Genomic DNA, 23,744 nt, shown 5'->3' with positions numbered 1-23,744 from the left:
ACTTGGTCAGCTAAAGTGGGGCAAACGTACAGCCATTGCGAAAGCTTACAGGTCCCTTTATTTGTGCTAGGCTCTCAAACTCTCCCATTGGAGATGGGAACTGTGCTTTTATCCAAAACTGACGGGTGTCCTGGGACACCTCAGCAGTCAGCTGAAAGCTCTAGTTGACTCTGCGAGGAAAGGGATTGGATCAGGGCCATCGTGAAACGTTTCCACTCATTTTTAAAATGTTTAGAAACATTATTTTGACAGATAACTGTGCTCTCCTTTCTAATACCAGCGTCTGTAATTTTGTGAGGTCAAGACCATTAATAATGTTGAGTGAAATAGATGTGTCTCCTCCTTGGGTCTGCCGAGGCTCTAGGAGTAACCCAAGCCATGCGTGGTGAGGAGCGGCCGTGCTGCCAGCCTGGCCTTTACATCCCTCTTGGGTTCCAAGCTGTGAAGGCAGCAGAGCAGTGCCCACAGCGCTACTCGCCACCAGGAATTAGCACCAAATAAAAAAGCGAAAGGGCTGGTTGGATGTCACCGTGTGACACGCCGTTCCCTGGGAGGTGACGCGAAATGGCTGTTCCGCGCTGCCTCTCGCTGTGCACCAAGTGCCTTATCAGTCCGCTTGACAGGAGGATGAAGCTGCACCGCCAGAGTCCCATTCCGTCCATAATAAGTGCGTATCGGGGGAGCTGCTGTAAAAAGTGAAGTTATGCTTTAAAATCTCTCAGTTAACTCTGAAATACCTCCCCAGGAAATAGCCCCTTAAATAAAAGGAAATAAAAAATCTTAGTGGGGCCCTGCAAAGCTTGAATTAATAAATTTAGACCTTTTTTCCTGCTTTAGCGCACTTTCTCTCTGCTTGCTGCAAAATCCAGCCCTAATAGTGACTTTCTCTAGTTAGATCTTGATTACAATAAAGATCCCTAGACTACTGCGTGTGGCCGTTTAATTACTTCAAAGAGAACAGATTCGATTAAGACCCAACGCGTGAAGCTTTGTGCCTAAAGTAACAGCCCTGCCATTTCTACTTGTCGCACTCGGGCAGTTGCTTTCCAGGACAGAATTAGTTGGTCCCATGTCTGTGTCCACCACAGGCACAAAACCGAGTGATGGTGGCAATAGAAGCAGCAGTTGTGGGGGTTGTTGGGGTTTTTTTGGTACCCCAGGGTGAATTAGTGGTATCATTTTGTATGTACAGCACTGGTTTTGTAACACGCCGGTTTCGTCGTTGGCCGGCAGCCTAGCTACGAGCTCGTGAATTGTACAGGTAGATGGGCACGCTTGGACTTTGGAAGTCTTTATATAGAAACTGTTTCTTTAACTCTTCCAAATATGTATGTCAATAAATATACACACGTTAGGAATATATATTTTAACAAATATATATGTATTTTCATTTCTACTTCAGTGATGCAGGTTTCTGAGAACCTGATTCCTTCCGCAAGCAAAATAACCCTTGATTTTGCTCGGAGAGCAGCACGTGCGATGGACTGCAGGCTTGTGAGCTGCTGCCCGGAGCAGTTTTTTTCCTTTTGGACTTAAAACTGTGAGCTTTCCCTTGTATGACTTTAATGGAAAAAAAAAAAAAAAAAAAAAAAAGAAAAACCCATTTCCCAAGGTCCTCCATGTATTTTGGATTGGCCGTTGGCGTGTGGGTAGGGAATTGGCAAAGACAGCTCTATGTCGCTCCTTAGCGATGGCTTTTAACCCGGTCAAGCAAAGCATAATAAAAATAATCTCTCCGTTAAACCCCACATATACCAGGATGCTGCTTTCTATTTTATAATATTAGGGACAACCTTTTTAAACTTGTTTTTTTTTTAAAAAAAAAAAAATTAAAAAAAAATGAAGGGCCCCCAACCTCTCCCCCTTATAGTGAGGTCTCACTTCCCAGCGCCGAGCGACCTGCAGGGCAGAACAGCCCCGGGGAGCTACGGCCGGCGCCGTTACAGACCCGCTCTGGCGGCGGCTTCCCCTGGATCACGCTTGTTCCTCACGGCAGTGGGCGCAGGCGCCTCCCCGTCATGCTGGGCCCCGGCTGCCGGTCCTCCCCCCGTCCCCCCCGCAGTCACCGGGGCTCCGGAGCGAGCACGGAACCGCTTTTCTCTCTGCCCCGCCACAGCGCGCGGGAGTTGTGCCTCAGGGACCCCTGCAGTGACTCGCGGCAGCTCTTCCCCTGCAAGACGCTGTCACGAAGGAGATTCCTGCCCCTCCCCTGTCCTCACCACCCCCTCGCTTACCTGGGGAGCAGGAATTAGTGTGAAGCCATTACTTTGTCAAACAGCTTTTAAAAACCAACTGCATAGGTTTGGGCAAGCCACGGTGCGTCTTAGGGCTTTGTAATTTTTGTTTTCAAATCCAGAATAGCTCTTTAGCAACATTTGACAGAAATCATTTAAATATTTTAGAGTGTGTAATGTTCACTGAGATTGCTTTGGACTAAAGCGAGGTATAAAGATAATAACGACTCAATGGTACAAATTGGAAACAACTTAGAAGTGAGAAAAGGGAAGGTGTTTTCGGAGTGAGAGGGCCTGCTCTGAGCGTTGAGTGCCACCGAGGCAAATTTCAAAGGACGATTCCACCAGGCTGCGTCCTTTCACTTAACAACCAGCCTGTGTTTTCTGCAGTGGCAAAACAAACACTGGTGTGGAAACCGCAGCAAAGTTCGTTCCTGTGCCATGGAGTCTCGAGCAAATTATTCTGAAGCACAAATGTTGCACAGGTGCAGATCTGGCTGATGGAAAGAATTTCTCCAAACTGTTGGCCTGGAAAACTGAAAGCAGCAGTGACGGTTCATCGTTATTAAAGAACAGACTGGGGTCCCCATCTCATGGCCTTTTTTCGGTGGGATCTCTGTCTCCATGCTGTACCTGACCATCACCCTCGTTGTTTTCATCCATCCACACTGCAGAGATGCCTCCAGCAGCATCCCGGCAGGCAGGAATTCGCCTCACCTCAAGCGCCCCGTGGAGCTCGGCTGCCCCAGCGCAGTTTATTGGGATTTTGCGGCTCCTGAGTAGGTATTTAAATCCTAGAGATGCTACCGCTGTCATTTCAAGAGGAAAAGGTCACGTGTGTTGAACATGTAAGTTGTTTTTATTTGACTTACTAAATAAATTTGTCCAGCAAGTTCGGGCGGAACCTGCGCCTTTCCAAGCGGTTACAACAGAGGTGGGCGCGGGCTGGGGCTGCCGTGCGGTGCCTGCCCTGCGGTACCGCAAACGCGCTGCTCTGCCGTGATGCCGGCCCTGCGTTTCGCCGCCTCACCGGGCACAGCGCCCCGGGCCGGGCCCTCGTTCGTTCCCAGGGAGCGCTGCGATCGCGGCAGCCGCTTTCCGGGGCTCTGGGCCCGGGCGGCGAGTTACCGCAGCGGCCCCCCGGTACCGCGGACCGGCTGGGTGCGGAGCGAGGCGGCGCTTCGCTGCGCGGGTGCCCCGGCGGGGGCCGGACGAGCTGCCCCCGCTCCCCGCCCCGGGCAGCGCGGCGGCGGGGCGGGCCTTCCCGCCGAGGGGGCGGCGCGGCGGCGGCGGCGGCGGCGGCGCAGGGCCGGCAGGGAGCGCGGCGCCATGGCGGCGGCGTGGCCGGAGCTGGAGGCGGCGGCTCGGGAACGGCGGCGGGAGCTGGCGCTGGCCGGGGCGGCGGTGGCGGAACGGGTGGAGGCGGGCGGCGGGCGGTTGCCGGCGGCGCTGCTGGCGCTGCCGCTGCTGCAGTCGCTGGAGCTGAGCGGGTGCGCGGCGCTGCGGGAGCTGGGCCCGGGGCTGGCCGCCGCCCTGCCCGCCCTCCACACGCTGGTGCTGCGCGGCAACGCGCTGGGCCCCGCCGGGCTGGGCGACGGGCTGGGCGGGCCGCTGCCGGCCCTCCGCCTCCTCGACCTCTCCGGTAACGGCCTGGAGGCGCTGCCCGCCGCGCTGGGCGGGGCGGCGGGCTCGGAGCCGGCGGGAGCCCCCGGGGGAGCCCCGGCCTTCCCGCAGCTGCGGAGCCTCAACCTCAGCGGGAACCGGCTGCGGGAGCTGGGCCCGGGGCTGGCCCACGCCGCGCCGCAGCTCCAGGCGCTGCTGCTCTCCGGTAACCGCCTGCGGGCGCTGCCCGGCGGCCTGCTGCCCCCCGCCGGTACCGCCGCCGCCCCCGGCGGGCCCTTCCCGCTCCTCAGCCGCCTGGAGGCGGCCGACAACGAGGTGGCGGAGCTGGGCTCCGACATCGCCGTCCTGCCGGCCCTCAAGGTGGGGAGAGGGCCCCCGCCGCCCGCCCGGGCCCCCGCCGCCCGCCCGGGTCCCTGCCGCCACCACCGACCACCCCATTTCTGTCTTTTCCAGAGCCTGGACGTGGCCAACAACCAGCTGCGGGAGCTGCCCGCCGCCCTGGCCGACTGCCCCCGGCTGAAGGAGGCCAACTTCAGGGGCAACCAGCTGAAGGACAAGCGGCTGGAGAAGATGGTCAATGGCTGCCAGACGAAGGCCATCCTGGACTACCTGCGGGCAGGGGGCCGGGGGAAGGGGAAGGCCGAGAGTGCCAGAGAGGAGGCCAGGAAGAAGAAGAGGGAGAAGCAGCAGAAGAAGGATGGCGGTGACAGGGAGCAGGATGAGCTGGAGGAGGCGAGCAAGCTGCTGGTGAAGGTTCTGCACGTCTCCGACAACCCGGCGCCTTTGGAGGTCAAAGCCAGCCCGAGCGTCAAAGAGGTTCGCCCCTTCATTGTGTGCTGCGTGCTGAAGGGAGTGAACTTGAAGCCGGGAAACGCTCTGAAGAGGTTCCTGTCCGCACAGGTAACTGCTGGGGTCTTGTGTTTTGCAACAGCAGCGTTGCTGCGGAGTTGGAAATGGGCTGTTCTAGATTCCTTCCAGCAGATGAGTGCGTGAAACCGAGGGGAGCTCTTCTCCGAGCAGTGGCGAGGGGACGGCGGGCACCGTGCAGCGTGGCCTCTGCCAGCAGCCTGCTGCCTGGGCAGGCTGGAATAACCAAAACTGGTTTTCCTGAAGAACCCAACAGGAGCTCGGGTATTGCCATGAGAGGGCGACGAATGCACACGTATTTGCGTTGCCTCTGTAACGACAGTGCTGTGGAACCTCTAGAGAGCTACTAACAAACCTGTGCCCACCTTAGAAGTGCCTGGTTTGGCTCCAGGTTCCCTAATCAGTGCCAAAGCCGTCTTGCACACCCCACCTTCCAACCGAGGTGCCCTGACCACCGAGCTTCACCTGGCTGCCGCCCGCCTCTCCATCAGATGGCAGGCGCCAGCTTCTTTGGCATTACGACGCTTGTGTGTTTGTGATCGTTTTCTGATTTAGAGGTGTTTATCTCCCAGCTGAGAAGCATGTCATGTGCTCTCTGTGTTCAGGTTGTAATTCAGATCAAATTATTTCGCAGGTGAAGTGAACGGCTCCGTTTAATGCCAAAGGGTCACTCAGCTAGCTGATAAGGCTAGAGACATTAGAGATGTGAGGATGCTGAACCCTGGAAGGAGGGAATCACGGTGGTGGTTTTGATCTATTTTGGTGACATTCTCTGTGTTTTAGACTAAACTGCATGAAGACATCTGTGAGAAGCGGACAGCAGCCACCATTGCCACCCACGACTTGCAGCTGATCAAAGGTCCTCTGATATACGGCGTTCAGCCTCCTGACGAACTGAAGGTAGGGCCAGTGCCGTCCGTGGGCCTTTCCTTTTTTTTCCTTTTGTTTTCTGGAACTGTATAGAATGGATTGATTTTTTATTTTTATTTTTATTTCTTTTTTTCTTACCCCATAGATCCTGGAAAACTAATTCCAGGAACTTTAATTTAGAAGCTGTACTAATTTCCTTGCTATCCTGCTGTAACAAGGCCTGCTTCACCAAGCCTCTCAGAGCTACCTAGTGTTACTCCAGCACCAGTTCAGAGCGCACCTGCCCAAGGACTTAAAGTAGTCAGGGAAAGCAGATACAGACTTTTTTTTTTTTTTCCCCTCTAAAATCATTCTGATCTTTCTTAAGATATGCCTGTGCTTCGGGTGACGGAGGTATTGGTGTTTCGGTGTTGATGCTTTCTCCTCTTGATGTTGCTGCTTTCAAAGAAGGGAAAGAAAAAAGCCAAAAGCTTGCAGTACCTCTGTGTGACAAGCTCTTAGGCTGTACTTGTAACTTCAGAATACAAAATATCTATCTCAATTCATCATCCTTATTTATTTAGGCCTGTTTCATTACTATCCTGCCTCCAGAGCTCAGCTCGCTGAGGGACCAAACAGGCAGGGTACTCCCTTCGGGGCTGACCCAAAGGGGTTTTTTGTGGCATTCTGCTCTCTAGACACCTTGTGTTTCTAACTATTGTGTGCATGTGGCCTGATCCTCAGGAATGAATTCTTCACCTTCCTGATGGCTTACAGAGCCTTTCGTACAGGGCTCCTGTTAGGAGACAGCAGGTTTTCACGTTATTCAGTAAGCAGTGACAGTGAAGGAACTGGCTAAGAAAACTGCCCACGCCTGGGTCAGTACTAGCAAGCGAGCCTGGTTTTCCAGTGTGTGTTGTAGCTCACCCGAAGGGTTAAATTCAGTGGGATCACAGTAGTCTGTGTGAAATAGGAGGTGTATTTCCGTACTGAAAGAGGCGTTCGGGATGACTGCGTACAGACCCACTGACCTGCTTTCAGGAGGGTTTTAATAAGCCGTGTTTGAGTCGCTCTTAAATTCAAATGTGTGTTTTCTTGTACGGTGTAGATAACACCCCTGGGTCGAAAGGAGATCAAGGCAAAGGATCTTCTCCGCCAGCTGCAGTTAGAAGCTGAGGAGCAGAGGAAACAGAAGAAGCGCCAGAATGTTTCTGGGTTGCACAAGTCAGTATACTGGTCCTTCGAGGGAGTTTTGGTGACGCGTTGGAAAAACAGCACTGAAGAAAGTGTGCTCGAATGCGTGGTGAAGCATGTTCTGTAACGGTAGCGGGGCTGACAAAGCCAGCACGAGCTTTGAGAGGCCGAGATGAACAACACTGAGCTGGAATTTATGCGTAAAGAGTAACCTGGAGTGAAACGAGGACGATGAATGCCTTCCGTTATTTCTAGCTGCACCGAGAGTAAATTCTCGTCGTATGAATTATTCTTGGAGGTGACAAATATATTTAGAATAGCAAACAGAAGGGAGGCAAAGAGGAATGAAGTGTATGTCATGTGCGTTCAGTAAACTAAGCAAGTCCGAGGTGCGGCAAACCTGCCCGGAGTGAGAGGTGAACCGTAACGCAGAGCGTGGCGCTGCCCTGTGCTGTTCTGCTCGTGCGGAGATCACCGTCTGCAGCTTGGGGAAGTTTGCCGAGTACGTGATGGGGAACTGCCTGTCGCCATAGAAAGTGAGAGGGAAAATTGAGTGGGTTGTCTGGAAGAATCAGCCAGTGGACTCTGACAGCGCTGCCTGCGCCCTGGGGTCTCTGAAGGCGCTGGAAGCCCGTCTGCTCTGACACCCTGGCTGTTACAATGGCGGTTCCTTTTTGGCTCTGCCCATCGCTTCCTGCAGCTGGTGGCTCTCCTCATGCAGCTGGATCACCACGGCACCGCTTTACTCAGTTTTAGTGCTCCGGCTTCTGGTTTTGCTGCAGGGTAGATCAGGAACACACTAACTCGGTTTTGTCACTGTTTTCTGCCAGTGGGTCCAGCTGCTGCTTTGGTTGCTCACTTCTTGTTTCTTTCTTTTTCTGGGCAGGTATCTCCAGTTGTTGGACGGCAAAGATAACTACCCGTGTCTCGTGGATGCCGAAGGCGTTGTGATTTCTTTCCCACCAATAACCAACAGTGAGAAAACAAAGGTACTCTCTGTTAGGGGAAATACATAGTCAGAATTAAACTGTTTTTTTCTGCTGAGAGATATTTAACTCCAGATTCAAAGGTACACACAGTTCTGTGAAACTTGTGATTTCATTCCAAGTATAAATCTGCAAAGCCTGACTCTTGTCTGCGAGGCTGTCAGACTGAGATGGGTGTGGAGTTGGTTTTACATTGGTAAATCTGTCAGGCTCTCGCAAGCTGTTCCAAAGGCACCAGTCTGCCTTTGCAGAGGTGGCTTTATTGAAGGGCGAGAGTGTGGCTTTTGACTCGCAGAGGAAGGCAGTGCTTTGCCTCCGGTGGCGTGGAATGAAAGCCCTTCGTTCGGGTTGTGTATTGGAATGCTGCCGAGCGGCTGCGGGCGAGTGGGCTCCGATTCCTGACTTGCTTTACCCGTGCAATTCTTACAGATCAGAAAAGACACCCGTGACCTATTTCTGGAAGTGACGAGCGACACCAGTTTACAGATATGTAAGGATGTCATGGACACGCTCATTCTGGCAAGTAGTTCAGGAAAATAATCCTGTCTGTTCTCTGTGTGCGTCTTAACAAGACGGCTAACTGCTCCCCTGGGTTGAGAATTCACAAGTTGAGTTTTATTTTAGTAGTAGTATTACTGTTCCCTCTCCTTCACTTCCATTCTTGCTGTATCACAAAAGGTTTTTAGATTCTTGTGTCCTGACTAACTAGCAGACCTCCAGACTCACCCGGGTAAACGGCGTTGTGTTACCACAACTGGAAATTTATGGTTTGACTTTGAACCTGTTCCCCTTGTTAGCCATCTTACGGCTTCAGCTGCTGCCAGTAAATTCTTTTGGGGAGATTCCTCACCTCGCCCTGCCTGACAGCGAGCCTGCTCAGCCTGGTCGTTACTACAGCATTACCTTTCGGATGCGGTATTGGCAGCAGGGTGGTCTCATGAGATGCCATTCAACATGCTTGCTTTTAATGACAGCTTTCTTACCCAAAAGGATAAAACTTAGTATGTGGCAAGTACAAGCTAGGTGCTGCTAAATATTTTGCAAGATTTTTTCTTGTCCAGTTAACACAACCTTTAGAACACGTTGGTGAAGGCTGACTGACTCGTGTAGTTGACACGAGGCAGTAACAGAGACAACTTCAGTGCGCCAAAAGCAAACTCGTCAGTGGTGATCCTGCAGCGGGCTCGTGAGGCTTGGAGTCCAAGACAAAGCCCGAGGTCTGTGTTACACGTAAAACATGAACCTGTTCAGGGGAGCGGGACCTCCTGGAGTGCACAGGGGCGGTAACATCAAAAGCCCTTTCGGTCTCCTGAAAGATCCTGACCCGCTGAAAAACGTGTTCATGCAGACATTGCCCCAGAGGCTGGCAAGGTCCACGCCTAGGAAGCGACCTGGAGCTGCTGCGAGGCCTTAGCCACAGAATTAATTCTGCTTTCTGTGTTTTGCTTTTAACAGAAAATTGCAGAACTGAACAGATTTACCTTGGAAAATAAGGAAGACTCGGGCTCGGATGACGAATCTGACGCTCTTTGTGGACCAGTGAATTTGAACCCCAGCCAAGATACACAGCCGATGAATTTGCCGTTGGTGGTGGAGCAGGTTCGAGTGGTGGACACGGACGGAAACTTGAAAGTACTTTATCCTTCAAAGACTGACCTAGCCGCCGTTTCCTCTCTCCTGACTGTCCTGCGTTAGCAGCTAGCAGCGCCCGTCACAGCTAAGAACACAATTCAAATTTTTGTTTTTTTTTTTTTTTTCCCATATTCAACAATGCCACTTGCACGCGGTGAGGGGGCTTGGTTTTCTTAAAGAAAAAATGCAGTGCAGCCTGCCTGGGTGTGTAAAAACTTCAAGGCTGGATCAAGCTATGGCAAGGAGTATTGCATCCTTTCAGCCTTAACAGGAAGTCGTCAGTATTCTGACGAGGTAGAGATAACGGAGCATCTTCAAACGCGAACCTAAAGGCAGAGAAGGCGTTAACTCACCGAGAAAATCATTACGACATCTTGGCGTTTATAAAATGAGCGCAGTCATGTTTTTCTGCAAGATCACTGTTTCTTCCAGGGCTGGATTGTTTTGGCAGCTAAACTGAGCACCCCAGCGGGTGACAGCACTGACACGAAGCCCGTGCTCCATGCCAGCACTGAGGGCAGAATGCGAAACGCCTTCGCCAACATCTCCTCCTGCGTCATTTCCTTTTATAGCCGGAGTGATTGTGAAAATGTAATTGCTGTCAGAGCTCGGGGAGTGAGTTTTCAAGTGATGGTTTCTGTGTTCAGACGTTAAGGCAGCTTCCATTTTTAAGTCAGTTGAATTGACTGTGTGTCCCAGTGTGTTTTAGAGCCACCAGCCATCCCTGTGGCAGTACCAGTTGCTGTGTAACCATTGAGTAACTGTGGATCGAGCACTGAATTTATTCGTGCTCGTGGGGTTCAGGTCCCTTCAGAGGGCTGATGCTGCCTTGCATCGACACTGCTAAAGCTCCCTGCCCCCCCCCAGAACACAAGCACTCCTGCCCAGAACGACCCTCCTGGAGCTTTCTGTCCCGCTCCCCCAGGAGGAGCGTTGGGGACACCTTCCAAAACACAGGTCGTTTGAGTGGTTCTGATTTTTGCAGTCTGTGGGTGACTTTTACGTCTGGGCTACTACCTGTGTGAATGCCAACCCCTCCATGAGCTGGAGCGACCTAGGGATTGAGTGTTTGCTGTTCAAACTGGTACAGAGCTCTAACCGGGCTTCTGGGTGCCGTGTCAGGTTCATCCGTGTGTTGGGATTTGCACATTGAATGGAGAAATAAAACGGTTCTGGCAGTCACTGTCACTTGGTTTGGCACTGGTGAATTTTCCAGTCACTTAACCCTACGAACGTGCCAAAGCAGCTACTGCAGAAAAGGTAACGTAACGCTGCCGAGCTGCTTGTAGCCACGCGGTCCTGGGTAGGGCGTCGCCCTTCCCCGGGAAGCGGAATGTTTCTGCAGACCAGTGGTTTACAGAGGACTGTGCTCTGAGGCGGTTGAAACCATTGAATTAAATATCCCCACAGCACTGGATTTCAGTAAAACGGGTTTAATTTGTTAGTGAGTCGCCTTGCGAAACCGGGGAACACGAGCCTGAAGTCGGTGACCTATTGTGATTCGGCCGGTAGGGCCGCTTTTTGGGTGCTAAAAGACACTACCTTGCAGGACTCTTTCTCCTGCCCTTGCTGCTGGTAGCAGAAGGAGATGGGTCGGTGCTGTAGAGCTCTGGGACCTTGACGCCTTTCTGTATCAGCATCTGATGGAACTCCATCCGTTCGTTGATTATTTTCTGAAAATGAGGGATGTGCAGGGAGGTGGGGAAGCCTTAGGAGGAGAGCGGTACTGCGAAGCGTTCTCTCGCCTTATCAGTCCCTTCCCAGCTGCTAAAAACGCAGTTTGAAAGAGCCACGTACCTGCATCGCCTCCAGCACCTCCTCATCCGTCAGCTCTGCCTGGGGAGGCTTGCTGCCTGCCGTGCTGAACGTAGCCTGAATTATTTTGCTTCGGTATCTCTCAAACTTTTGATAAAAGAGGAAAGTTAGGTGTGTTTAGTCTTTACATACAGTTCTTTGGCATTTGCAGGGATCTACGGAGATACACTGCCAGGCTTGGGCAAAGTCCTAGGGAATGATGAAACGGAAAGCCTGTTGGTGCGAAATTACGGGCAGTTTGGGCTTCCCTGGAAGTGCTGTGTTAGTGATGGGCTCCTGGGTGGGCCGAGACCCTTACCCAGGTGTTGGACTGTGTGCTTGCTACCAGGCACGTGTGCCTGCGGGAAACGGCTTTAAGGTGATCCCTGCTACTTTGGGTCTGCAAGGATGGTAGAAATCTGGTGATATAACTGTTCTGAACTCGAGTTTCTCAAGGGCTTCTGGTCTTTGAGGCCTGTTTGCTTTGTGGGTGACACAAGCTGCACGCTAAAGAGCTGGGAAGCAAATGGACTGAGCTTCCCGCTCCTCTGGCCCCGTGGCTGCAAAGGGAAGCTGGTCCCTGAGAGCAAAGGGCTGCAGTGCCACGGTGCTTCTGCCCCAGAACGCCTCTGAGCCTTCAGGTTCTCTGCTAGAGATGGCTCTGGTGTCTCCCAAGAGGGAGGGAGGAGGCCACACTTACCCTGCTGGCGATGCATTCCAGCGTCACTCTCGTTTGCAGCTCCCTGTGCTGCAGCATCTCGGCTTCGCTCTGGATCACCTCCAGGGCCTGTTGCTGCTTGCGGATGTGGTACTGGTTGCTCAGCACCTCGGCCTGCAGCTGGCTGACCGTCCCCTGTAACTCGCTGATCTGCTTGTTCTGCTCGGCCAGTTGGGATTCTTGCTCTGCAACAACCTGAGGAGATCCATCAGTCGAGCCGTTACCACGAGGAAGAAAGCGAGCAGGCTGGTCCCGATGCTTCCTGTATTTCCTGGGCAGAGCCCACAGACAAACAACCTTGCCAGTCCTGCTAACTCTTATTACTTAACGTTTTCTCTAAAACTATGGGATTGAGTAGGATTTATTTTCTTATTGTGGCAAACTCTGCCAAGCCTAAAACAAGCACAACTAAGTACCGAATTTACCTGCTGAAGACTGCAGTTCTCCATCTCTGTTGTCACCACAATTTCTTCTGGTTTCTGCTCTTCTCTCAGGCTGTAAAGCTTAAGAGAAAATATTTTACACTTCAGTTTTGCAGTTCACAGGTGCACCTCCCGTCTATGAGAAAGGGAGCTGTTGCCTAAAGCCCCAATTCCCCGCTGCCAGCTCTCCTAATGAGGATGGCCACCGAGCTCTCAGGGCCGTACCTTGGTAGTCAGGGCTTGCAGCTGATCTTCTTGCTGTCTGAGCTTCTTTTGGAGCCTTTCCTTTTCAGATTTGGTTCTCCAAAGCTGGGATTCTTGGATCTCCAGTTGTCTTTGCAAGGAAGAGATGACGCCTGTAAGGTTGGGGTACCACTGTTAAGCAAACCGATCCCCTGCCAAAGGCTTTTCTTTGGGTAAGCCTCAGCAGAGCTGCTGTTGTAACTGTCTGGGGGTGAAGTTAATGCTCCGACCACAGTGACTCCGGCTGATAACGTGTTTTGTGGTACTTTGATGTGATATATATTAAACTAATTAACGGCATTGTGTGAGGCAGGAGCTGTCACACACACAGGGGTTTGCCAGAGCGCTGCCACCCTGCTGGCTGTCCCGGAACGGTGCTTTCCGAAGGCGGAGAGGAAGGGGTTTCCAAACAAGCGCCCTCCAGCCTCGCTGTAAGCCCCCGTGGGAAAGCGGGGGGGGTGTGTGGGTTGCGCCCCCCAGAACGGAACCTGCGATTTTTTCCTAGGGCAAAGGGGCAGAATGGCAAGAAGCTGGGATAACCGCGGGGTTTCCCGACGCCTCCCCCCGGTACCTCCCTGTGGCCATGCTGTAGTCATCCTTGGCTTTCTGCAGCTCCTCCCGCAGCTCCCGGTCGGCGCTCTGGGTCTCGGTGAGCTTCGCCGTCCCTTGCAACACCCCGCGAGCACCGGCGCCGCTGACGGCTTCGCCGGGGCCTGCCTCGCCCGAGCTCCTTCCCTCCACGGCCGCGCTGGGGGCTCGGCACGCCGCCATCGGAGGCAGCGGGGCCTTGCCCGGTGCCGGGCCCGGGGCAGGGCCGCGCAGCCTCCGCCTCCCGTCCGGTTGCCAGGCAACGGCGGCGGTGCCGCGACTTCCGCTTCCGGGGCGGGGCGGGGGGGGGGGTGTCGAGCCGCCGCCATGGGGCGGAAGAAGAAGACGCTGCACGACTACGCGGCCGAGTTCTCGGAGCTGGCGGTGAAACGGCACCTCCTGGACCGGGGCGGCGCCGGGGAGGCGGCGGTGGTGGAGACGCTGTACTGCACCTCCTGCCAGCTGCCCATGCGGGTGCGCCGCGACCGCATCCTCGAGCATCTCTCCTCGGGCCGCCACTACCGCAACCGCCGCCTCCTCCGCCAGCACGGCCTGCGCGCCCCGCTGCTCCTGTGAGTGCCTGCGGCCCGCCCCGGCGCCGGCGCCGCGGCCCTTGGGCTGCCGGTGTCGGAGCAGGCCGGGACGGCGGGGGCTTCTGCCCCGTCGCTCGGCGGGGGAGAGCCGAGGCTCACCCCAGGCCCTCCTCTGTCTCGCCCAGCTCTGCAGGTCCAGACCTCGGCACCGGGCTGCCCCTCCAGCTCGACGCGCCCTCCCTGCTCGCCCAGCCCTCCTTCATCCTCGCCGCCGGCACCGGCGCCAGCCACGGCGTCGTCCCCTCGCCGCCCTCCTGCCACAAGCCGCTGGTTCCCCACCACCCCGTCGCCATCGGCTCCCCCGCCAGCGCGGCCGCCCCCAGGGAAGACCCGACGCCCTCCACCTCCGCCAGCCGCCCCTCGGTGCTGGCTGCCTTCCGCATGAGGGTCGCCTCGGTCCCCTCGAAGCAGGCCGGCCAAATTGGGGCTGCACCCGAGGCCTCCGACAGCCCGGTGCCCACCTTGCGGCACAGCAGCGGCGTCGGCCTCGCCCTCTTCGGCGTGGGGCTCGTTCATAAAGCCTCGTTCCAGAGCCTGGTGGAAGAGAACGGCTGCTCCTTGCTTTACGTTGTGGAGGATCAGCTGGAGGAGGTGGAGCGCGCCTTCGGCGCCGAGTTCCTGGCCGGCACCAGGGTGCTGCGGCAGCAGGACGCTGATGTGGCGCTCAACGACCAGCGGTACTGCCCGCCGCCGGCTCCCGTGCCTGCCTCTTCCCTGCCGCCAGGCTCGGGACGAGCGTCTCCGGGCGAGGCACGAAAATGCTGCCGTGCCTTAGCGGACCCAGACCGTGCTGGTCTGGCCCCACGAAGGGGAGCAGAGTGAGGCCGAGGGGCCGCTATAGGCTGAGCTTTACGCAGTGTGTGCCCTACCCATAGGTGCTTCAGGAGTCCCTGAGAAGCTTAGCTTGGCTCGTGTGCCCGGAATCAATGGAGACTCAGAGCAGTTTAGTTGCAGGCAGTTTTGTTAAGAAATGTAAAACCCAACCCCTTATTTTCCTCCATTCCCACAGAGCAATAAAGACACGCTTTCCTGCTGCCTACCAGTTCTGCCTCGGAGCAGGTGGCTGGCTTTGGTGGCTCTTTTGAAACTCTGAGATAAGGGAGGATTGCTGTGAGCAGGAAAGGTTGGGGTGGTTTGCTTTGCAGTTGAGCTGGGCAAGTCACAGTGATGTGGTTGCAGTCAGTTCTCCAGTTGGTATTTTAAATATCGTTGCAAATGTGAAAGGCAGAGCTTTTCAGAAAGGTGGATTTGATGTCGGGGCCTGAAAATTGTAATAAGCCATCGCTTGTTCAGCAGCTCCGCCGTGTAAAACTCTGGATTTCAGTGCACGTGTTAAGTAGCGGGATTTAACTCATTTTCAAAGGACACCTTTAAAAGACTTTCTCCTTTACGATGCAGGAGAAGCAATGCGATTCCGTTGTGCCACTTGTCCTTTTAACCCACACACGTCATCCCATGTTCCATCCCTGCAAGCAGGTACCGAGTTCCTTTCATAGCACAGCTTGCTCTTCCAGAGCCCTGGGGGTGTGTGTCTTCTTTAACTCGTCCTCAAAGTCGAAGGCAGCTGTCATAAAAATAACTTGGAGCGTTGTTTGTTCCAGTAAGAGCCTTTTCTTCACTGAAGGTCTCTCTTTTGCCTTCTGCAGCGTCTCCGGAGCCATTGTTTGTTCACCACCCGAGGAGGCCCCCGAGATCGTGGTAGACGCTTTGCGAGCGGGTAAGAGGAACGGCGGCAAGTCCCGCTTTCGCCCGTAGCCAGCAGCAGGCCTTGGGCAGAGCTCGTGTGCTTGCCCGGCGCTGCAGGTGGGGATGCTGTCACCTTCCAGCGGTGCCCCTGGGGTCCTGCAGGCTCTGCCCTGGTATGACTAAGGAGAAATTACTCCACTGGTGGCGCTGATGTTCACGGCCTAACACCGATGGAGTTTGTACTGTGCTGGTCCCAGTATGGCCCTGGGGGGTGTCTGGTCCTAGAAGTACCGTGGGACTGGAAGGAAGGCGGCCACACTTCCTGGGGTCTGTAACAGCTGGAGGCTGTAAAGTTAGTAGCATCGACAGCTAAAAAGCCGGGCTTCAGTGCCGTCAAAGGTGCTTTCTAGGCTATATGTTATATACACGTGTGTCTGTAACGTCCTGCGAGATGGAAACGCTCTGCGCAGACCCTGTCCCGCCTTCAGCCCCGCGTTCCGTACCGTTCTGCGCAGGGAAAGGCGTGTTTTGCGAGAGGCTGCCCAGTTTCGACAGGCAGACGGCAGAAGCTTGTTTCGATGAGGCTGACCGATGTGGAAGACCGTTGGTGTGTGGGTTCTACAAGTAAGACCAGCGTTTTTCTTCTGATTTATACTTCATACGAAGCGTGTGTCTGAAAGTAGCTTTGATTCCTCGGACTTTCCTGAATGTGTCCTCAGATAAACTTAGTTTCGCTGCTGCTCGTTAGTGCTGTTCAGCTGGGAGATAATTGGATTGGATTAAATCTTCATGCTTAATGGAGATAAAATCTAGCTGTCATGAGATTAAAATAAACATCTGCTTGAACGGCTGCTGGTGGGACTCAAAGGGTGAAGCTTTCAGGATGTGAGCGCCCCGTTTCTTTTGGAATGGCCAGAGGCCGTCGGGGTCCCCGTCTCTGCAGCCCCTTTGAGCCTTTGCCAACGCTGCAGCTCGTGGGAGCTGCAGACGAGGAAATACCCGGAGGGTGCTGGGCCGTTCTCTGGGCAGTTTCTTGGTCTGTGGTTTTAGGACCTTTTTTGCTCCAGGTTTTCCTGCCTGTACAACCCCCGGGTCAGGAGAGCCGTGGTTTTGTTGGGCGAGCAGCCGCCGAGCTCCGCTGCTCACCGCTCCGGGGTGAAGCATTTGGCGTGCGGCCCCGCTCGGCCTGGTGATGCCCTGGGACATCGAGCTCCTGTTCTTCTGCCCGTGGGTGTTGTACTTTTTCTGGATCTGAGGGTACCTCCCCTTTTTCTCCCTGCCTGACAGCCTTGTTGCAGTGAACTAGAAATAACATTGGAAGAATTAGGGACGTTCTTTGAAACAGCAGAGAAACAGGCTGCTCGCGGAATAGCTTTTCATAATACTGAAAACTCTTCCCTTTTTGTAACTTCTTTGTATTTTCGCTGATTTGCTAATGATAATTCTGTGCTTGCTGAGATGATACCGATCCTGTGAAACGTGACTATGTGTGTTAGCAAGTATTAGTGAAAGCTCAGAGTTAACTCTTCAAGGGAAGAACACGTTGGGCTGCCGGAGCACCGTCTCTAGGGTCACAGCGAGCCCACCCACTACTTAACTTTCCTCTCAGACTGAATTTCCAGACGTGGGGGTCTGCCCAGAGCTGCGTTTTACCTCTGGTGTCTTGCTGATGCCTTTGGAAGAGATGGTGCTTGAGGGTTGTTAACCTTGGGGATTGCAAACTACGTGGCTGTGAAAATTCCGCGTGATGTTACTGGCCTTATCCGGTGGGAATAGGTTTATTGATCTTTATAAAGTGATATTTCCACTTGTGGCCTTACATCTGGACCCTTAAGATGGAATAATTGGAACAGAAGGAAAACAGACTAGTTTTAATTCCCTTCTGCTCTGTTGAACTTGGGGGAACTCGAGGAGCTCTGCAAAAAGCCAAGAATCCTGCTTTCAACTTAGGCATTTAACAGCCTGTGCTGAGGGGCCGTGGGTTGTTGGCAAACACACGTCGTCGTTTTGAGCTCCTCTGCTGGGAATAGTTCATTTCCTTGCAAATAAAACTTATGTGGAGAAATACATTCATATTTTGTGTACGCTAATACGTGATGACACAGGATATCTGCCCTTTGGGTGCTGAATGCACTGGTGATCCCGGCCCCACGGCTGAGGTTTGGGTCAGCCCTCGGTACAGTCTTGTAGGCAGGGCTCTGAGAAGGGCTGTGGGTGATTCACGGGGCCTTTCAGTGCTTTTAGTCCCCGTTGCTTCATTTCTTTGCTAAAGTTGTTCGCTTCAGTCTTCACAAGCGTAGGTATCGGGCCCGTTTGCAAGGAGCAAAATTCGCACTTGGGAAGGGGCTGAGCTCAGCAAGTGAACTCGGGGAGCCGCGGCCGAGCTCGGGGAGCCGCGTCGGCCCCCGTCGGCCCGGTGGGGCGTGTCGCGCGCTCGCTGCTGTCAGCCCCGCGCGCCGGCAGCGCGGTGACCTCCTCCTCGTCCGGCCGCCGCCCCGCTCGCCCCGTTGCTCTTCGCAGGCGCTTTGACCCCGCGCTGCAGTTCCTGTACAAGAAGGTCCGCGGCAGCCAGGCGCTGGGGAGGATCCACCGGATCGCGACGGTCAGCAGCGCGTATCCAGCAGCGCCCCTGAGCTTCCTGAAAACCTCAGGTACGGAGCCGCTTTCTTCCGAAAAGTTGGTTCTCAAAGGGCTGGAAATGTATCGTGCCCCGTGTTCTGGGGGAAGGTCCCCTCTGTGCAGCCCGAAGATGCGTGGGTTTTCTTTTGAGGAGCATTTTCTTTACCAGTCGTTATTTTTGTGGCATTTTTCTGTTGGCTTTTGGCATTAGCTCCTCGATGCAGAGGGCTTTTTGTGTCTGTCTCAGCGCTGTTCAGAAACGTCCTTTGGCTGTGGGGTTTAAACGTGGAGACCTTAATGCCCGGTCTTGCTTCTTCCAGGTGGAATTTTTTATAATGCTGCTGTCCACGATATAGATATTGTCAGTTTGTTGTTGGGAGAGAGTGCACCAGATACAATATTTTCCCTGGGGCATGCGTTCTGTGCAGGTAAGAATAAATCTTTTGGTAGTTTAACGTGTACCTCTGGGCTTCAGTACTAAAGTTGGGAAGAAAGAGCGTACAAGAGCACAGTAGCCATGACATAATTGTTCCATCATAGAAGGGTTGAAAGAACAGTCTAGTGAAACAGAAGGCGAGTTTCTCAGGAGGCTGCCGTAGGGAGGGTGTTCGGCAAAGATTCCCGGATTTTGTCAAGTCCCCGCTGGTGCGAAGCGGTTGCTGTGGAGGAGTTGCTGGGCTCGGTGCGGCGATTCGGGGAGCTCAGCTCTGCCGTTTGAAAACCAGAGCTCAGAAACAGAGGAGCAAAGCTTTGTGCTTACGAGAGCGTCAGTGCAGCTTCTCCGGGCGTTGGCTTTCTCTGCCGCTTCCCTGTCGATCTCGGCACAATTCGAGATGTGGATTTACTCTGGGTGGTGTCACGCTGGCGGGCACGCTCTGCGCCACCGGACTGATGTAAATAACCATGAAACTGGAAGCTGCCGGTTTTTAAATGGAAGTGCGAGGTTTTAATTAAGGTAATTGCAGCTGCCGCCACCCTGGGCCGCCCGTGGTTAGCAGGTGGAGCACGCGCCGTCGCAGGCTGCGGGAAGGCCTGGCGGCGCGGCAGGAGCCCCGGGGAGGCCTCGGTACGTGCTGGCTCCGTGCTGGCAGTCGCCGGCTCTCGGTTGTAACGAGCTGCAAAGGCAGATGCGTTTGGAAGGAGAAGTGGAAGCCGCCTTCAGGGAGCGCCAGGGGCTGGGAAGGTGGAGCTCGGGCGCAGGGGCGGCGTGTTTCGGCAGGGCCCGTTGCTCTCCGAGAGCCGCCGGCGCGCGTTGCAGAAGGCGCCTCGCTCCCGCCGCCGCTTCCCCTCCGGAGGGATTGTGGAGCCGCTGTCGCCTGGTGAGGGACGGAGAGCGCTCTGTAGTCGTAGAACTCGCCGCTTTGCTGTTCCTGGTGTGAGCGAGTGCCTTTTTTGTCACTCAGATATGGCCTGCTTGAAGGATGCAGACACTGTAGCGGTCAGCATGAAATTCCCTAGCGGAGCAATTGTTACTTTGGACATCAGTCAGCACTGCACTAAAAGCTGTGATCAGAGACTAGAGGTGCGTTCTCACTTTTAAGTCGAGTCTGTCGCGACACCACAGGCCAGCACGAGTCTTACCCCGTGCGGGTTCACGTGGGGCGAGACGTGTCGTGCCCCGTGCGTGCGCCTGGGAGCACGTTTCCCAGCACACCTCTGAACCTCGGCAGCGGGGGACTGCTTGTGGTTTTTTAACCTACCATCCGCTTTCTCTTCCGTTACCCCAATTTTGCCTCTGTTTACACATGCTCTGTTGGGGCTGTAAGCTGCACGCTGTCATCCTAGAGCAGGAATTGGTGTCAGCTCCCCTGAGGCTGAAGCAGTTGTTGCACAGTTCATCGCTTGTCTTTCCAGGGTGTTTTTAGGTGTAGAGCAAGCCAAGAGTTGAGGGTATTAAAGGGGAAGAAAAGTGTAAACTCAGAGGCAAATTGTCTGTAAATTCCTGAAGTCACGGATTATAACAGATGCGTGGGCTGGGTTTGGGGAGTAAGAGCTGGTAGGTACTTAAAAAAGGAGCTTTGCTCAGGTGGGGGAAAACAAGGTGGAGGCATCACCTAAGCAGAAGCCACTGCAACACGTGCTGGTGTTCTCTGGCACGTCTGCTCCGTGTGAGGGGGTGCGTCGGTTGTAGCTCCTCCTTTTAGGAGCTGCTTTTTTCATGGAGGTACGAACCAGGGCTTCTAGAGACTAGCCCCGTGTCGGAGATGGAAAGCACAGTACGTTAAAAACGTCGTCCCCTTTGCTGTTGGCTGCCCTCCCTGCAGGTTCACGGCTCTCAAGGAACGCTACGGGTGGATAACCAGAATCCCCTGGGGATTACGGAGTGTGGGACCGCGGTGTCCATCTGTTCACAGGCCCAAGGGGATCGCTACGGGGACGCGCGCAGGGAGCTCTTCCGACACTTCCTGAGGACCCTGAAAGGTAGGACGCTGGTGGCCAGCGCGGCTTTGGATTTGCTTTCGGTGAAAACTCCCCTTGGAAGCTGTTCCCGTAGCAATTGTGATGTGGTGTTTGGGTCCGAAATCCTAAAAAGAAACGAGTAGGTGTGAAAACTGGGAGTGAGCTTCGTCGTGGTTGAGTGTAAGCCCGTGGTGTGCAGGTGGGGAGCGAGCTGCCCGTAAGCAGACGCAGGGTTTCGCGGGCTGCTCGGCCGCCCTGACAGGCGCTGGTGCCCCCAGCGGGTGCATGGGGAGCGCGGGCAGCTCGGCAAAAGCCGGGAGGAGCGGTCAGCCCGCGGAGGGGCCGGTGCTCGGTGGCAGCGCAGACGGCTGGCCTGGCGTCAGTGAATGGAAGTGAGTGACTCTGCGCCGTGCGCTGCTTCCCCCAAGTCAGGGAGATGGATGGGGCGCTGGCTGAAACTGTTCTGGGAAGGAATGAAAATTGGGAGGGAAAGTTGGGTTGGACCTTGCTGTGGTGGGTGAAGAGAGCGGCCATTTGTGACAGCAAGGAGCCCCTCCCCTGGAGTCCCGCCTGCCCAGAAGGGATAGAAATATTTCTGTCCTGCTGGCTGCCTTGACAAAAAACCAGGCTTTTAGTCCCAGACCAGGAAGGAGAGGGGGCTGAAACTTTGGTTTTGAAATCTGAGGCCCCAGCTGCGGGACCTGCAGAGGGCTGCGGCGGTGGGTGGCGATGTGCCCGGCGCCAGAGCGGGCGGTGGTACGGGTTTCATCCAGCGCTTCGTTCCTGTCCCTGCAGGCAAGGAGCCCCCCGTGGTAACCAAAGAGCAGTTTCTCTGGACGATTCAGGTCGCCGCGGCTGCCGAGCAGTCCTGGAGAAACGGATCCGCCGTGGACTTGCGCAACGAAGCGATGGATTCGCCTGCGGTCGGTGCTGAGACGGCGTGATGTGCGCTGCCGCCTCCCCAGGGGAAGGAGAGCCGTTAAGCTGGGCTGCACTGCGGCCTTGCCACCTAGCCGGGTCTCCACTGTCACCTCCACAGCAGACTCGGGGTTTTGGCCTTTCCGCCCAGACAATGGAGGCACTTGGGAACCAGCAGCGCTCGGTGCTGCGGCCGCGGGTGTTCCTTAGCGGCGTCGGCCAGAGCCCTCGAGACGTTCTGGGCAGTTTCATCCAGGCGGCTCTTCCTCCTGGCGAGCTCTGCTGGCCGGGGAGCTCCCTTCTCCCGGGAGAAGACCGACGCTCCTCGGGCTGGGGTGTGGTGGTGCAGAGCACCTCCAGCCGCGACGGAGCGGTGCAGGCGGGTGGCTTTCCTGGCAGCTGAGCGAGCGAGCGGACGTAACGCTCCAGAAAAACGCGGGAGCACCCGTCTGCTCCGTGCTCCTTTCCCTTCGGTACGTGCAGGAATGTGACTTCTGTGCTGAACTCACCTCTGGGCCTATTTATTATTGGTTTTGTTGATTTTACAGGGTTTTCAAAGTCTTTTTGAAAAGAAGTTATGATCTAATTTTCTTGGGGGGGTGAGGAAAAGAAATGAAAGGGCCGGGAGGGAGACCTCCAGCCCCCCTGGCGTTGGAGGGGTGAGGGACTTCGTCGTAAGGCTGTTCCGTGGAGGAGCGGCGCCCTCGGGCGTTGCAGTGATAAACCCTGCGTTATTAAAGGTTTTTTTTTTTTTTCCAAATGCAATCTGTGAATTTGTGCGGGGGCCCTGTGCGGCGTCTGGTACCGAGACACGCGGCTCCCGGGCTGAGCGTCGCCTGGGCCGCTCGCTGCTGCCGCAGCAGGCTGGCTGGCTGGGGGCTGCTCTTTGCCTTGCTTCAAGGCCAGTGTTGTATGTTGGCACTTCGGTAGCAAAACTGAACTAACAATCATGTTCTTAGAGTGCGGGAAGGGCATCTGAGGGCGGATGTTAAACGTGGTTTTTTCTGCAGTCCAGCAGATTTGGGATATACACCACAGAAAACGATAGTGCCTTCAACACCAGGCAAGTCTGCTTTTCAACCAGGTTCTTTGTACCTTTTTATCCTTGCGTTGGGCTTGTTGCAAACGTGTGGATTTGACTGTTCTCCTCTGCTCCTCACACGCTGGTTTTCAGGATTCTATTTTTTTTTTTTTAATTGTATTACAATAACCTTCTTGCCTTGAGTGTTAGTTTATAAATGACACTTCTTGCAAGATTCTTTAATTCAATCAATTTCCAGATCCTGCCTATGGAATATGTATTACTAAAACTAGAAATAGTGTTGACATTTATAACTGAAGACAATTCTCTCACGGAAGTTGTTTTTAACAGTGTAAATTTGCGAACTCGGAGAAGCTCTGTCATGATGATAAAGGTGCTTCTCAAACCTCAAAAGTTTCATTCTCTGTTTTCCAGTCATTTGTTGGAAAAAAAAAAAAAAGTTTTACCTATGAAGAAGGAGGCATTTGCCTCTCTGCACTCTCTACAGGGATCTGTTCCTAGCGAGCGGGTTTCTTCTCGTGTCAGTGGGTTCGAGGCTGCTCTGCAGGTGCTCTGCCTGCGGCGCAGCGGTGGGAACGGGCAGCGGCACCGAGGGCGCTCGGGTGGGGGGTAGGGACCAAACTGCTCTCGCACGCTCCCCCACAGCCGCGGCCCTGGGGTGGAGGAAAGCGCTCTGCTCCCTCCGGCCCCTTGTCTGAGTCGACAGACAGATTACACCTGGAAAAAACGACCAGAAACAGAGAACAAAAGGGGAAAGACCTCACGTGGTCGCCCGGTCCGGCTCCTCGCTCCGAAGTCGGATCAAGTTTACGCCTCCCGCGTTCCTGCTCGCCACGTCTAACCTGTCTGCAAAACGTCCCGATGGAGCAGGGAGGGATTACCCAGACCTCTGACTTCCCAGGAGAGCTCACCGCCTCGCCCCTGCCTCTGCAACTGCGTGGAAGATACTCAGAGGAGGAAAAAAAATATTCAATTTTGAATAGATAAGGCTGGAGACATGATTTTCTGCATGTTTACATGCTAGAACATGAAATTAATTTACTTGACACTGTAGTGTCTCAGGAGTAAGTATCAATTTTTATAGCTTACATGAAAATAAATCTTTTTTCTCCGTACAGCACAACGAGTATACTGTATGTACATTTGCTTCTGTTTATATACACAAATATTTAAGTACATGAACACATCGGGAACTGACAAACGGGGTTTTTCTCTGCTCTACAAGGGAAGTAGAAGGGAACGGGTGCGTTCTGGCAGTCCGTCAGGAAAGCAGATCGTGTGGCTTTGCCCCAGTCACTGGCAGGTATCTACAGAAAACAGAACGAGGGCCAAGTCC

The 23,744-nt window shown here is 54.5% G+C and overlaps 3 protein-coding genes across 3 annotated transcripts; 2 read left to right on the top strand and 1 right to left on the bottom strand.

The window, feature by feature from the left end:
- Positions 1–3,563: 3,563 nt before the first annotated feature.
- On the top strand, positions 3,564–10,570 carry LRRC47 (leucine rich repeat containing 47). Its single transcript, XM_086476022.1, has 7 exons — positions 3,564–4,217; positions 4,311–4,757; positions 5,508–5,624; positions 6,682–6,797; positions 7,654–7,756; positions 8,183–8,272; positions 9,209–10,570. The coding sequence occupies exons 1-7, from the start codon at positions 3,564–3,566 to the stop codon at positions 9,446–9,448; spliced, it is 1,767 nt and encodes a 588-aa protein (XP_086332148.1). The 3' UTR covers positions 9,449–10,570.
- Positions 10,571–10,798: 228 nt separating this feature from the next.
- Positions 10,799–13,333, bottom strand: CCDC27 (coiled-coil domain containing 27). The gene is made up of 6 exons (XM_086476043.1): positions 13,134–13,333; positions 12,545–12,671; positions 12,323–12,400; positions 11,880–12,092; positions 11,183–11,287; positions 10,799–11,058 (listed from the first exon to the last, which is right to left on the bottom strand). The coding sequence occupies exons 1-6, from the start codon at positions 13,331–13,333 to the stop codon at positions 10,924–10,926; spliced, it is 858 nt and encodes a 285-aa protein (XP_086332169.1). The 3' UTR covers positions 10,799–10,923.
- Positions 13,334–13,477: 144 nt separating this feature from the next.
- On the top strand, positions 13,478–22,118 carry LOC147414077 (uncharacterized). Its single transcript, XM_086476246.1, has 9 exons — positions 13,478–13,722; positions 13,869–14,420; positions 15,390–15,460; positions 15,945–16,053; positions 17,950–18,080; positions 18,369–18,476; positions 19,452–19,570; positions 20,313–20,469; positions 21,244–22,118. Exons 1-9 carry the CDS (start codon positions 13,478–13,480, stop codon positions 21,390–21,392), a joined length of 1,641 nt encoding a protein of 546 aa, XP_086332372.1. The 3' UTR covers positions 21,393–22,118.
- The last annotated feature ends 1,626 nt before the right edge of the window (positions 22,119–23,744 follow it).

Source organism: Leptosomus discolor, chromosome 20, assembly GCF_034619465.1.
Source record: "Leptosomus discolor isolate bLepDis1 chromosome 20, bLepDis1.hap2, whole genome shotgun sequence".
Classification (NCBI taxonomy): Eukaryota; Metazoa; Chordata; class Aves; order Leptosomiformes; family Leptosomidae; genus Leptosomus; species Leptosomus discolor.
Note: the sequence above shows the minus strand (reverse complement) of the source record. Positions and strands in the feature narration are given on the sequence as shown.

Coding starts and splice junctions, on each gene's coding strand:
- LRRC47 (XM_086476022.1), top strand. CDS start 3,564: ATGGCGGCGGCGTGGCCGGAGCTGGAGGCGGCGGCTCGGGAACGGCGG. Junction 4,218..4,310: donor CCGTCCTGCCGGCCCTCAAG/GTGGGGAGAGGG, acceptor TGTCTTTTCCAG/AGCCTGGACGTGGCCAACAA. Junction 5,625..6,681: donor AGCCTCCTGACGAACTGAAG/GTAGGGCCAGTG, acceptor TGTACGGTGTAG/ATAACACCCCTGGGTCGAAA.
- LOC147414077 (XM_086476246.1), top strand. CDS start 13,478: ATGGGGCGGAAGAAGAAGACGCTGCACGACTACGCGGCCGAGTTCTCG. Junction 16,054..17,949: donor TTGGTGTGTGGGTTCTACAA/GTAAGACCAGCG, acceptor TGCTCTTCGCAG/GCGCTTTGACCCCGCGCTGC. Junction 18,081..18,368: donor GAGCTTCCTGAAAACCTCAG/GTACGGAGCCGC, acceptor TGCTTCTTCCAG/GTGGAATTTTTTATAATGCT.
- CCDC27 (XM_086476043.1), bottom strand. CDS start 13,333: ATGGCGGCGTGCCGAGCCCCCAGCGCGGCCGTGGAGGGAAGGAGCTCG. Junction 12,672..13,133: donor TACAGCATGGCCACAGGGAG/GTACCGGGGGGA, acceptor CCTTACAGGCGT/CATCTCTTCCTTGCAAAGAC. Junction 12,093..12,322: donor AGAACTGCAGTCTTCAGCAG/GTAAATTCGGTA, acceptor GGATCTCCTCAG/GTTGTTGCAGAGCAAGAATC.